Source organism: Oratosquilla oratoria, chromosome 12 (assembly GCF_046742065.1).
Source record: "Oratosquilla oratoria isolate Oo_2021 chromosome 12, ASM4674206v1, whole genome shotgun sequence".
Lineage (NCBI taxonomy): Eukaryota > Metazoa > Arthropoda > Malacostraca > Stomatopoda > Squillidae > Oratosquilla > Oratosquilla oratoria.
The window spans coordinates 47204020-47219136 of NC_134788.1; the positions used below are offsets into that span (position 1 = coordinate 47204020).

Consider the following 15117-nt stretch of genomic DNA (forward strand, 5'->3'; position numbering starts at 1 on the left):
TGTAATATTTTATTATGTACTAGAAATAATTCCTAAATTTGGCTTCCCATAAGACAAATCATTAGGCATATATCTTTTTATTTTATTTTTTTTCTTACTGATTTTGTATTTCAAGAGTCCTTTGTGTGACAAAAATGACAGCTGAAAAAATTTCGATATGCATTTTATATTAATCTGATTAGTATGAAATAATATATATATATATACACTAATGATTATATTTAACCTTTCTAACTTGACAAATAACTCTAAATGTATATAAAAACAAGTCCACTTGTAATTCTCAACTTAAATTCTAGATTCTATTTCCTTATTTCTTCTCTCTTCTGTTATTGGCATTCATCCACTCTTTATACACACTATCTATATCGATTGAATCTCCATATAATTTGTAGGTTTCTATTCTCATAAACATATCCAGATGACATTCTCCTAAATGGTTTCCAAATTTGTTTTTTATTTCATTCCTTGGACTAGAACCTTACTCACGGTCTGTCCTAGAGTTCTATCATTAACCACACTCTCGTTTCTTCTCTATATTTTCTAAATTATAACCCAGGGTAAATACTTTCATTTTAAGCAGTTTAAATCAGAATATAAATGGATAGGATTCTCAAAGGAAAATAGACAAACATTCTTGTCCAGCGTGGAAATGTTATATTTCTACCCCTACACCTAGGTCTGCCATGAGAGTAAATATGTATTACACATAATGCTTACTTTACATTGTGTGCAAGTTAAGTTGGTAAATGTATATCATAGATCAGCAAATCAACTTGTAGATTTGAAAATTTCTTAAATCTACCTTAACCTGGGATTCACATATATAAGTCACACATAAACAGTCTAAAGGGGGTGAATGGCATAAAACCAAGTGTTGGTCACGAGTTACCACATATGTTCTTAGCTTTGTGGTTGGGATGGTCGCAGCAAAACGATAAACACCTCGTGATTACTAATCGAAATAATCCTACTAAATGTAGGATTTCACAACATTGTATATATTTGATTATCATTCTCATATGCGGTCCTCGGGATTGAACACAATTTTATGAAGGCGTACTATACATCTCGCCCATCCATTCATTGATAAAGCTATTGTAGTTGCCAAATGTAACACTGCATATCTGGTATGACAGTAATGGGGCTAAGGTGTTATAATCACAGTTGATATTCTGGCTCTACACTTTTACCTCACCATCAGTGAACATGCCCTGTAAATGCATATCTGTCAACTTATGATTTTTGCCTAAGTTTTCTTAATGTGTTTGTGTTAAACAATTTGAATTGAATTCCTCTTTTCAAGTGTAAAGAGTACTGTTTTTCATTAAGTGGTGTGCATACTGTGTCACATGTTTACATTCTGTATTTGTTTTGAGATGAATATATATTGAATGAGAAAAAATATAATTTTCTTATGGTTTAATTACCATTTTATAAACAAAACTTATGGTCTCTAAAGCAAAATCTTATGGAAAACACTACACTAGCTTGACAGGTATGTAAATGGGTGTAACACTTTTCAGTATTTCATCCTGCCATTCACTAGCAGCTAGCAGTTCGTTTTCACCTCACTCCCTTTGCTTCATTTGAATTTGACAAGAAGATGCACCATTTCTATGCAACTTTGTTATTTGAATAAAAAAAATTACATTTGCAAATTAACGACAGATTACAGAACATGACCACATCTGAGCACTATTTACCAAACATGATTGTTGCCTTATTTTGTTTCCCATTGTTTATCTTTCAATTAAAATACAAAGTTGGGATGGTCCTTTCCAACTGCTCATAAGTTTTAATTTCTGATTTTGGCTTTTGGCTTTGTTTCAGAGTTCCTCTTTTATCCACGTGTCTCTATTATTCCAAGGCCCTTGCAGTAATAATTTTTTCATCATTACCTTCATTGTTCCTGTTATTCTTGATATGTAGGTTTCTGTAGGAAATCCTCCTGATTTTTTTCTTTTCCAAAAAATATGAAACATAAACATGGAAAAAATGGTGATGTTTAACTGTTGAACATACATAACATCTCAAAACTACATGTAAAATTATGAAATTGTACACTTACATTTCAAAGGTCACTGACACATTCTCAAAATAACATTCCTTTCATTTCTAATCCATTATTATGAAATTAAAGAATTAGTATCAGCAAAATATTTTATCATATTGAAAACCTCATGAACATGCTTTTGTTCTTTTGTGCACTAGTTGTGAAATGTGTGTGTGAATACATGCACAATTCTTCCGGGGAATGTTTTTCATGGCACAGGTCATGCTGGAATGGTTTCTTCCCAGTATGAGTCACCAACCGATGATTGAGACCTCTTTTGTGAGAAAGCACAATCACATAGGTCACAGTGGAAAGGCTACTATTCTGTGTGGGGGATCACGTGATACTTGAGGTGATTCTTTCATGAGAAAGTTGCATCGCACAGGTCATGCTGGAATGGCTTCTTTCCAGCATGGGTTGGCATATGCATTGTGATAGAACTCTTTTGAGGGAAAGTAGAATTGCCCAGGTCACAGTGGAAAGGCTTCCTTCCTCTGCATGGGTCCTCATATGCTGTATGAGGGAACCCTTTACAGAGAAAACGGAAATACACAAGTCACAATGGAAAGGCTTCCCTCCTGTGTGGGTCATCATATGTGAGAGAACTCTTTCATGAGAAAGTAGAATCACACAATTCACACTGGAAAGGTTTCTCTACTATGAGGGTCCTCATATGCAATGTGAAATTACCCTTTTGTGCGAGCTTTTTTGCATAGGCCATATTGGAAAGGGTTTTTATTGAGAAAGCAGAATCACACAGGTTACACTGGAGAGGCTTCTCTCCTGTGTGGGTCCTCATATGATTTGCAGGAGAATCCTTTTGTGAGAAAGTAGAACCACATGTCACAGTGGAAAGGCTTCTCTCCCATGTGGGTCCTTATATGCTCTGGGAGAGAACCCTTCCGTGAGAAAGCAGAATCACACAGGTTACAATGGAAAGGCTTCTCTATTGTGTGGGACATCATATGTGTGAGAGAACTTTAATGAGAAACCAGAAACTCACATGTCACACTGGAAAGGCTTCTCTCCTGTGTGGTTCCTTGTATGTCTTTTAAGATTACTCTTTTGTGAGAAAGTTTTATTGCACAGGCCACACTGGAAAGGCTTCTCTCCTGTGTGGATCCTCATATGATCTATGAGAGTAGCCTTTAGTGAGAAAGCAGAATCACACAAGTCACACAGGAACTGCTTATTTACCATGTGGGTACTTACATGCTTTGTGAGATTACCTTTTTGTGAGAAAGCTTTTTCGCACAGGCCACACTGGAAAGGCTTCTCTCCTGTGTGGGTCTTCATATGCTGTGTGAAAGAACTCTTTTCTGAGAAAGCAGAATCACACAGGTTACACTGGAAAGGCTTCTCTCCTGTGTGGGTCCTTGTATGCCTTTTAAGACTATCCTTTTTTGAGAAAACTTGATTGCACAGGCCACACTGGAAAGGCTTCTCTCCTTTGTGGGTCCTCATATGCTGTGTGAGATTACTCTTTTGTGAGAAAGCAGAATCACACAGATCACACTGGAAAGACTTCACTCCTCTGTGGGTCTTTATATGCGATGTAAGATTACCCTTTTGTGAGAATGCTTTATTGCACAGGTCACATAGGAAAGGCTTCTCTCCTGTGTGGGTTCTCATATGATGTGTGAGAGAATGCTTTTGTGAGAAAGCAGAATCACACAAGTTACACTGGAAAGGCTTCTCTTCTGTATGGGTCCTCATATGCGATGTGAGATTACCCTTTTGTGAGAAAGCTTTTTTACACAGGCCACATTGGAAAGGGTTTTCTCCTGTGTGGGTCCCCATATGCCGTCTGAGATTACCCTTTTGTGAGAAACCAGAATCACACAGGTCACACTGGAAAGGCTTCTCTCCTGTGTGGGTCCTCATATGCTGTGTGAGAGAACACTTATGTGAGAAAGCAGAATCACACAGGTCACACTGGAAAGGCTTCTCTCCTGTGTGGGTCCTCATATGATGTGTAAGATAATTCTTATGTGAGAAAAATGAATCACACAGGTTACACTGGAAAGGCTTCTCTCCTGTGTGGGTCCTAATATGCAATGTGAGATGAGTTTTTTGTGAGAAAGCTTTATTGCACAAGCCACATTGGAAAGGCTTCTCTCCTGTGTGGGTCTTCATATGCTGCATGAGACAACTCTTTTCTGAGAAAGCAGAATCACACAGGTTACACTGGAAAGGCTTCTCTCCTGTGTGGGTCCTTGTATGCCTTTCAAGATGATGCTTCAGTGAGAAAGCTTTATTGCACAGGCCACAGTGGAAAGGCTTCTCTCCTTTGTGGGTCCTCATATGCTGTGTGAGATTACCCTTTTGTGAGAAGGCAGAATCACACAGGTCACACTGGAAAGGCTTCTCTCCTGTGTGGGTTCTTATATGCAATATAAGATGACCCTTTTGTGAGAAAGCTTTTTTGCACAGGCCACATTGGAAAGGGTTCTCTCCTGTGTGGTTCATCACGTGATCTTTGAGGTGATTATTTTGTGAAAAAGCTTTATTACACAGGCCACACTGGAAAGGCTTCCCTTGTGTGTGGGTCTTCATATGCTTTGTAAGAGAACCCTTTTGTGAAAAAGCTTTATTGTACAGGCCACATTGGAAAGGCTTCTCTCCAGTGTGGATCTTCAAATACTGTGCGAGATTACCCTTTTGTTAGAAAGCAAAATCACAAAAGTCACACTGAAAAGACTTTTCTCCTGTGTGGATCATTACGGTACATGATCCTTGAGGTCATTCTTTCATGGGAAAGCATTATTGTACAGGCCACACTGTAAAGGCTTCTCTCCTGTGTGGGTCCTCATATGCTTAGTGACAGAACCCTTTTGTGAGAAAGCAGAAACACACAGGTCACACTGGAAAGGCTTCTCTTCTGTGTTGGCTGTCGAGTGATTTTTAAAGTGACACTTTGGCGTGAAGGCTTTATAACACAGGTCACACTGGATTGGTTTTTCTCCAGCATGGGTTATCATGTGAAATTTGAAGTTATTCTTTTGTTAGAAAGATACATTGCACAGGTGATATTGGAATGGCTTCTCTCCTGTGTGGTTCATTATATGCTTTTTGAGAAATCCCTTTTGTGAAAAGGCACAACTGCACAGATCACACTGTGTGGGCCATCATGTGATATCTAAGATGACTAGTGATATAATTGTGTCACAGATGTCACACTGGTCCCTTTTCATGGTATGACAAGTATGAAATCTACAGATAGCTCTTCCAAAGAACTGGTGATATTTATCCTCACCCTGAAAAAAAAATGTAATTATTATATTGACATATCTGAAAGTGTGCAATATACTAATAGGATAGTGGATGTTTTGTTTGTAAACTATTTCATACTCAAGTTTGTTCCTAAACAGACCCTTTGTATTTGCCATAACCTAACATAAAATAGGAAGAAACAGATATGGTGCTATCATATACTCCATTTTAGTTTTACATTTGAAATGAGGTCAAAATCATCCTACATGTACAAGCGTACTCACTCCACCACAACTACAATGACTCAAGTTTTATTGCACAGGGCACAATGGAAAGGCTTCTCTCCAGTGTGGATCCTCATATGCTGTGTGAGATTACCCTTTTGTTAGAAAGCAGAATCACAAAAGTCACACTGGAAAGACCTCTCTCCTGTGTGGATCATCATGTGATCTTTGAGGTCATTCTTTTGTGAGAAAGCTTTATTGCACAGGCCACACTGTAAAGGCTTCTTTCCTGTGTGGGTCCTCGTATGCTTAGTGAGAGAACCCTTTCATGAGAAAGCAGAAACACACAGGTCACACTAGAAAGGCTTCTCTCTTTTGTGCGTCCTTGTATGCTTTGGAAGAGAGTCCTTTTTTTGAGAAAGCAGAATCACACAGGTCACACTGGAAAGGCTTCTCTCTTGTCTTGTATGCTTTGTAAGAGTCCTTTTTTTGAGAAAGCAGAATCACACAGGTCACACTGGAAAGGCTTCTCTTCTGCGTGGGCCGTCAAGTGATTTTTAAGGTGACAATTTTGTGAGAAAACTCTATCACACAGGTCACACTGGAATGGTTTTTCTCCAGCATGGGTTATCATATGAAATTTGAAGTGATTCTTTTGTTAGAAAGCTACATTGCAAACATCACACTGGAATGGCTTCTCTCCTGTGTGGCTCATCATATGCTTTACGAGAGAACTCTTTTGTGAAAAGGCACAAATGCACAGGTCACACTGGAAAGGCTTACCTCCAGTGTGGGTCATCATGTGATATCTAAAATGACTAGATATAATTGTGCCACAGATGTCATGCTGGTGCCTTTCCACTGTATGACAAGTATGAAATCTATAGATAGCTCTTCAAAATAACTGGTGATATCCCTGATCCTAAAAATAATAATAATAATAATAATAATAATAATAATAATAAAAAAATAATAATAATAATAATAATATTGACATTTAACTCTGAAAGTGTGCAATATACTCAGATAGGATAGTGGATGTTTTGTAAGCTATTTCATACTCAATTTTGTACCTAAACAGACCATATGTACATGCCATGACCTATCATAAAATAGGGTGAAACACTAACAGATATCCTGCTATCATATATTCCATTCTACTTTTTCATTAGAAATGAGGTAAAAATCATCCTATAACTACAGGAGTACTAACTACACCAGCTGGCAACAAGTCATATTTTAATATAACTCCATAACATTCCATGTTTGGGCTCACAAGACCTCAATCTAAACATGACCAACTCAAGGAAGGTTTCTTCAGCTCATCTGACTCAAATAAGTGATGCAAGTCTGTGCCTATCCAGATCTACAAAAGGCATTTGACAAAGTATCACATAAGAAATTAATAGGAAAATTAGAATCAATAGGTGTCATTGCAGATTATTTATTAGAATGGATGGATGATTTCCTAACTGGGAGAAAAATGAGGGTTTGTAATTAGAGTACTTGAAATGGGAAGAAATGATAAGTGGTGTTCCATAAGGGTCAGTGCTGGCTCCAATCATGTTTGCCATATACATAAATGACATGGATGAAGGAGTTGAATGTTATATGAATTTCTTCGCAGATGAAGCAAAAATATTAAAGAAAGTATCGACAGATGATGACTGTGACTCTTTACAATCAGACCTGGACAAAATCTGGAAATAGACTCAAAAGTGGGAAGTGAACTTCAATATCAAGAAGTGTAGCATAATGGAGTTTGGGAAAAGCAAAAACAGAATTTAAAAAAACTACAAAATTGGTGGAAAAGAAATAAAAAAAAAGCGCACTCGGAAAGAGACCTTGGAGTGATAATCAGCAAAGACATGACACTGGATAGACGTATAAACAAAATACTGTAGGTGGTGAAACTACAACTTACTTAAGTCGATGAAAGTGGCATTTGAATGCTTGAGTGAAATGGTAAAAAAAATATTAGTCACATTGATTAGACCAAAACTGGAATATGCAGTGACCCTATGGACACCCAGTACTAGAAAGAATACAAAGAAACTAGAAAGAATACAGAGAACAACAACAAAGTTGGCACCAGCTCTTTCCAAATTAACATACCAACAAAGATGATCAAAAATAAAACTACCAACACTAGAGCAAAGAAGAGAAAGAGGTGATCTGCTGACTATATTTAGAATCATGAAAAGAATGGAAATCCTTGACAGAAAAGACTTACTAAAAAATGACAATGGAAAAACAAGAGGTCATGAAAAGGAACTCAAGAATAGCTTCCCACACAGAGTGCTGGATATATGGAATAACTTGGATAAAGAAACAGTGTGTGCAAATACTTTTCAAGATCTTAAGAAAAAACTTGATGCTGAAAGATACAAAGACGGGTCACCACGAGCACAGCTCCCTTCCCGGGCAGTGGACAGGATGCATGGATGACCCGTCATCCAGGAGGTGCCAAGATAAGAGGGAAGGAGGTGGGTGGAATATATAGGAAATGGAATGGGTGGGAGTGGTTTCTAAGCCTAGCCTTTTTCCTTTTGGCTACCCCCCCCCCTATGTAGGGGGAAAAAGCCTTTGGTATATGTATGTAAATACCTGTATGTAGAAAAAATTTCCTCATGTTCTTGTGCAGTTGCCACATGCCGCTATTTTACTATGTTTTGGTGCAAAATTCTACGAAACGGGAGCACTGGTGGCGGCTTGACTGGGCCGGGTTTGAGTACTCGTGTACGGCTGTCGCTGCCACCTACCGGACAAATAGGGAACTTTGCTTGAAAAGTCCACCCTTTGTTCATTTCGACCGGTCATACGAGGGTCCAGGCATTCGGGGTCCGGGCTTTCGAGGTTCGACTGTATATGAAAACATGCATAACAGATTAGATAGTCTTACGTTTTCCATTTAGACAGGTGGCCTATCATTTTTGTTTATATACGAAAACATCATATAAAGGACTCGACACCCTTAGTTTCCACAACCCAGTTGTCTAACCCCTCTCAGGTATGTCGAGTTACCGACATATCATTTTCATTATTAATAGCTTCATTTACCACTTGGAGATTTCTCCGTCTTGAGTATCGCTTCTGGTGCACTGCCCATATCTAGTTCCCATGTATGGGGATTATATATGTATTGTGCAACATTTTCACTTCAGTTAAGGTGAAGTTGTACTTCCCATAGAGCCTTGGCAATGAGAGGTCAAAGGTCACTAGGCGTTCAGGACAAAGAGAGGCCCCTCTCGCCCCCATATAAGGTAGTTGATTGCTAGTTGAATACAAGACAAGTCCAAGACAAGAGATGCAACTGACCAAAAGTGTTAGCAATACGTGACTGTGGAGTGACATGAATTTACCCCAATCACAGACCTCATATACATCATATGTGAAGTGCATATATAACGAAGCGTGTCTTAAACCAGTGAGGGGACTCTGTGAGAGAACCATTCCCCTCAACATACCTTTATCCTTTTCCCCATTCCCATACTTATCCTCCATCCCACGCCTGAAGTGGTCGTACACATCACCATCATTTAACCCGTTCAACTCCGATGACAAGATGTCTTGTCATTTGGTCAAATAAAACAAAAAATCATAATAAAACAACAAAATGTTTGATGATCAAACAGCACCAGAAAAATATGACGTCATCAGTCCTCCTAGAGGAGGACTGATGACGTCATATTTTTCTGGTGCTGTTTGATCATCAAACATTTTGTTGTTTTATTGTGATTTTTTGTTTTATTTGACCAAATGACAAGACATCTTGTCATCGGAGTTGAATGGGTTAACCAGAACAAAAACGAAGATTTTCAAGTTTCCAAGTGGCCCTAAGGCCTCGGTAAGTCATAGATTGAGTTACATGAAATATCCAAACCAACATGAATAATTGAAATGATTACATATTCACAAAGATACATGATGCTTTGTGATGCCATTGTACTTTTCAGGGTCCAATGAGTCCCTGCCGATCACAGGTACGTAGTTTTGTTGTTGCTGAAAGTTGTATACAAGCTCACACTGAGTATCCCAGTATTAACTCGGTGGGACGGTCACCTAGATTAACTTACACTCTCAACATTTCGTATCAAAAGAGATGGGAAATCTGTCGGAAGTCATAATATTCTCCACAGCTATCAGTGAGTTGGACGGTATTTGTAGCTGTGGTTGGTAATTTTGCAGAGGATAAAAACATAACTTCTCTTTGATCACATTACATGGAAATCACACATTTTAAAGAAAATAGGTCAAATAATGCAACCATATGCTAATTTTTTATATACAATTGTGCATTTCAGCAAAAATCGTCCTTGTTCGGCTTTGGTCGGCGTTGGTCAGCTATTAGCGAGTCGATCAGTACTCGTAGGTATCCAGTCAAAATGTCCCCGGTGTGGTGGTACCAAAACGTCACCAGGGTCAAAACATCCTTGGGTCAAAACGTCCACGTTCTGCAACGTACTTGTCTGTTCACAATGAAAATAATTGATAAACCATATCTAATCTGTAATTAAGGAGACTACAACTCTCCCCAAAACGTGAAAATAAGAAATATTCACGGCCCATTGGAAGTCCAACAACAGAACAATGTCTCTTCATTTACTATCATTCCAATGTTTCAGTTCCCGAAAAAATTCTTATTTCCATGATTGCGCTGTTTTGCAAGGGCTGGATACGATAAGATATAATTGACATCGGCTACCGCCAATTATTTACTCTGAAGTATATATACTTTCATCCCGGTTTCGCATCTTTCCAATACAAACAGCTAAGTTTGTCACTATGAAGCTTTCTCTGAATCATTACGAAGAATCTATAAAGTCGGCAAAGCAGTGTTGATAGGATTGAAATTTAATAACTAGTTATGGATTAAAATTACAACACTTCTTGACGATGAGAGATCGGCGGTGCGAAAGCCGAAATACCATTTTATTATCTTTCCCTTGATTTTTCCAATCACTGATCTTCAGTGAAAGATCCAATTTTTTGCCTTTTAACTTTCGGAAACAGAAAGAATTAGTAAATCTATAAGGTGACAAATGATAACTCGCAGTTATGTTTGAAATATACTAAAAGTCCGATTCTCTAATACGGTAACAAAATCAATCAAAATACCTTTAGTGGAACAGTACTGATATAGAAGTCCTGTCAGTTTTCTGTGATAAGTTTTACAATTCTGAATCACTACGAATCATGTCTCCGAATTCATACTCCGGCATGAAATTCCGTTTTACCTTTTTAATTTTCAAATCTTTATCATGAAAAAATTGCGTCTTACGTCTCCAATGTGTTATCAAGAAATGTCTCATTTCCTTCAGAGTAAAAAGGCTTTCTGTACAATGACAGACATGATGTCCGAATCAGTTAATGATATATGATTTGTCCATTATGTAATACTGAAATATTCAATCGAAACTATTGTCAGTTATCAGACGGACAAAAATAACACTTATTGTAATTAACCATTTTATTGTCTATATTCAAGATGGGGTACAGTTGTATTTCGGATCTGTATGATGTCGCCAAAATGATCGTCATTAAAAAATCTTGTCTCTTCTCCTTCTTTTCCTTTTCTCAGAACCTTTTCCTGATCAGGGTTGTGTCCGAATAATTACCGTTAACTTATTCCTGTATAATTTTTTTTGTGACAGTTGCATGCAGGATTCGAACCCGCTGTACTCGGCCATCCGAGTCGCTGCTATTAGAGAATTACTCTTATTCCTATATGTTTTATATTTTCAGTGTTGGTAATTCAATTATTATCTTATTCCTACACGAGGACCCCAGGACATTTTCCCACAAGGACATTTTCCTTCTGGATATTTTCCAACATCTTGTAGGACATTTTCCCACATCTAATTTAACCCCTTTTTGAACATACAGACCCTAAGAGACCCATCAATACCACAAATCAACAAAGTGAAATACAAGAAACCTTTTCTTAATGAAAATTGCTTCTTTTGCTACTTTGCTGAAAGTGTGTAAGCTGAGTTAACATAAAGGCACTAACTGCATGTGTTATTCTATTTAATTATCTTTTTATTAGAAACACATATAGGCCTAGGCAAACACATATAGGCATAGGCAAACACATATAGTCAAACGCAGCACAGTCCAGTAGCCATTATATTTATGAAGATTTCTACGCCGTGTAGCGCAAATTCAGTCATAATTTATCGTACAAATGACAAGGACTGTTAGTTTTACATTATGTTTCCTTATAAAATGCTATTAACCCATTCAACTCCGATGACAAGATGTCTTGTCATTTGGTCAAATAAAACAAAAAATCATAATAAAACAACAAAATGTTTGATGATCAAACAGCACCAGAAAAATATGACGTCATCAGTCCTCCTCGAGGAGGACTGATGACGTCATATTTTTCTGGTGCTGTTTGATCATCAAACATTTTGTTGTTTTATTATGATTTTTTGTTTTATTTGACCAAATGACAAGACATCTTGTCATCGGAGTTGAATGGGTTAAATTGATAGGAGCGCATCCGCTCGTGGAGCCACGATCGCACGTGTACTGTTTACAACGCAATCATTTGTGGCCCGTTTAAAAAAGTATGTCTCAGTTTGAATGCTTGCATCGTTCAGCGCATGCACAGGGTATTCAACTTATTTTGTTGTGCAAGTGTATGCCCAATTCTTGAAATACAAAAAAAAAAAATCACCGATTTAAACGGAAGTTTGGGTATCAACCTCGGCAAAATAGTTTTCCGAGTAAAAATATTAAGGTAAGGCATCAATAACCAATTTTGTAAATTAAAGAACCATGTTTTTTAACCTATTTTCTCCCGGAAATGAGAAGCTTAAGATTGTGGGTTAAAATGACATTTGAGCTTCATGGCAATACATGTAGGCATATAGTCACACACGAAACCATGCGCGGCGCTGCTATCGCCATCTTTTGCGCCACGTTAGATTTTGATTTTTGTTTGGCTTAGTTTGAATGCTTGGAGTGTTCAGCATATTTGCAGGGTATTAAAATTATCTTGTGTATGCCCAGTTTTTCAAAACTACTAATTCTTACCAATTTCAGCGCAATTTTTGATATTAGCCTTGGCAAATTAGTATTCCGAGTAAAAATGTAAAGGCAAGAAACTAAATTATATAATATTTAATGTAATAATGTTGTTTATTAGCCTCTATTCTACCAGATATGAGCAACTTTGAAATCGTTGGTAATAGCGCAGTTGTGCAATCTAAGTTTCTTGAAGCTTAGATGCCTATTCGACATATCATTGCCATGGCAACATGATAAGTGTCAGTAAGAACGGTGTAAGAGGAACGTCCTGCATTGTTTTTGACATGCTCAGGAGACTTGTTGACCCATAAAACCTTTACATGCCAAGTTGCATGTCACTTGGGCCAGCGGTTTGGATTTTATTGATTATTTCTAAATTGACAACAGGTACCATGGCAACATGATAGATGTTAATAAGAACATTATAAAAGGAAGGTCCTGCATTGTTTTTGATATGCTCAGGTGATTTGTTGACCCATAAAACCTTCACATGCCAAATTGCATGTCAGTTGTGCCAGGGGTTTGGATTTTATTGATTATTTCTAAATTGACAACAGTTGCCATGGCAACATGATAGATGTTAGTAAGAACAGTATAAAAGGAAGGTCCTGCATTGTTTTTGACAAGCTCAGGAGACTTATTGACCCATAAAACCTTCACATGTCAAGTTGCATGTCAGTTGTGCCAGTGGTTTGGATTTTATTGATTATTTCTAAATTAACAACAGTTGCCATGGCAATATGATAGATGTTAGTAAGAATGGTATAAGAAAAAGGTCCTGCAATGTTAATGACATGCTCAGGTGATTTGTTGACCCATAAAACCTTCACATGCCAAGTTGCATGTCAATTGGGCCAGGGGTTTGGATTTTATTATTTCTAAATTGACAACAGTTGCCATGGCAACATGATAGGTGTTAGTAAGAATGGTATAAGAAGAAGATCCTGCAATGTTATTGACATGCTCAGGTGATTTGTTAACCCATAAAAACTTCATATACCAAGTTGCATGTCAATTGGGCCAGCGGTTTGGATTTTATAGATTATTTCTAAATTGACAACAGTTGCCATGGCAACATGACAGGTGTTAGTAAGAATGGTATAAGGAGAAGGTCCTGCAATGTTAATGACATGCTCAGGTGATTTGTTGACTCATAAAACCTTCACATGCCAAGTTGCATGTCAATTGGGCCAGCGGTTTGGATTTTATTGATTATTTCTAAATTGACAACAGTTGCCATGGCAACATGATAAATGTTGGTAAGAATGGTGTAAGGAGAAGGTCCTGCAATGTTAATGACATGCTCAGGTGATACGCTAATCCATAAAACCTTCACATGATAAGTTTGGATTTTATAGATTATTTCTAAATTGACAACAGTTGCCATGGCAAAATGATAGGTGTTGGTAAGAATGGTATAAGAAGAATGCCCTGCAAGGTGATTTGTTGATCCATAAAACCTTCACACGCCAAGTTGCATGTCAATTGGCCCAGCGGTTTGGATTTTATTGATTATATCTAAATTGACAACAGTCGCCATGACAACATGATAGGTGTTAGCAAGAAGGGTATAAGAAGAAGGTCCTGCAATGTCAACGACATGCTCAGGTAATTTGTTAACCCATAAAACCTTCACATGCCAAGTTGCATGTCAATTGGGCCAGTGGTTTGGATTTTATTGATGATAATCTGAAAATTGACAACTTCATGGTTGCCATGAAAAGGCAAATATAGTATGATGGAGATGTCTCACATTGTTTTTGACATGCTCATGTGATTTGTTGATCCATAAAACCTAAGTGTTTTAATAAAATTGGACCAGTGGTTTAGAATTAATGTGTATTTCTTTACCGAAATCTTTACAAATTACCACCCTGAATTCTAACATTTTGTTATGGTAAAGTCTAGCCAAAAATGCGGGGTAAAATAAATAATTTAAAAAAATGTATCTTCCTTTTTTTCAAGCTATTTAAAAAATTTAAAAAGTATTTTGTTTCTAATAAAGTTGTCTTTCATATGCAATAATAATTTAAGGGTTAATCTTTTTTTCTTAATTTTGTGCCCGTACCTATATTAATAACGGGAAGAATTAAATGGAGTTTTGAACATAGGACGTATTGACCGGGGGGTATTTTGACCCGAGGACATTTCGGTCTCACCTGGGGACGTTAGGACCAGAGGACGATTTGACCGGTAAACTTCGTAGCTGTGGTCGGTAATTTTGCAGAGGGTAAAAACGTAACTTCTCTTTGATAAAATTACGTGGAAATCACACATTTTAAAGAAAAAATGTCAAATAATGCAACCATATGCTAAATTTCTATATAACATTGTGCATTTGAGCAAAAACCATCATTGTTTGGGTTTGGTCGACGATTAGTGAGACCGCTTACCCGCAAATACACTGCCAAACGAGAATTGAAGAGTGGCAAATGCGAACATACTACGGATGCACTAAGCTATCTTACCCCCATATCATTGCACTTACGAATCCAAGAAGACACTTGTTTATCCTGTACAAACCACAGCCACGGAAACAAGCTCTTTCAATAGCTGCGGGAGTGCAGCTCAATGATTGACGTGCTA

At 37.5% G+C, this 15117-nt stretch overlaps 1 protein-coding gene across 1 annotated transcript; it reads right to left on the minus strand.

The window, feature by feature from the left end:
• Positions 1–288: 288 nt before the first annotated feature.
• On the minus strand, positions 289–15117 carry LOC143031663 (uncharacterized). Its single transcript, XM_076195777.1, has 2 exons — positions 15020–15117; positions 289–5313 (listed from the first exon to the last, which is right to left on the minus strand). Exon 2 carries the CDS (start codon positions 4610–4612, stop codon positions 3056–3058), a length of 1557 nt encoding a protein of 518 aa, XP_076051892.1. The 5' UTR covers positions 4613–5313; positions 15020–15117; the 3' UTR covers positions 289–3055.

Bases quoted from the DNA above. Each gene is read 5' to 3' on its own strand.
- LOC143031663 (XM_076195777.1), bottom strand. From the start codon at position 4,612: ATGAAGACCCACACACAAGGGAAGCCTTTCCAGTGTGGCCTGTGTAAT.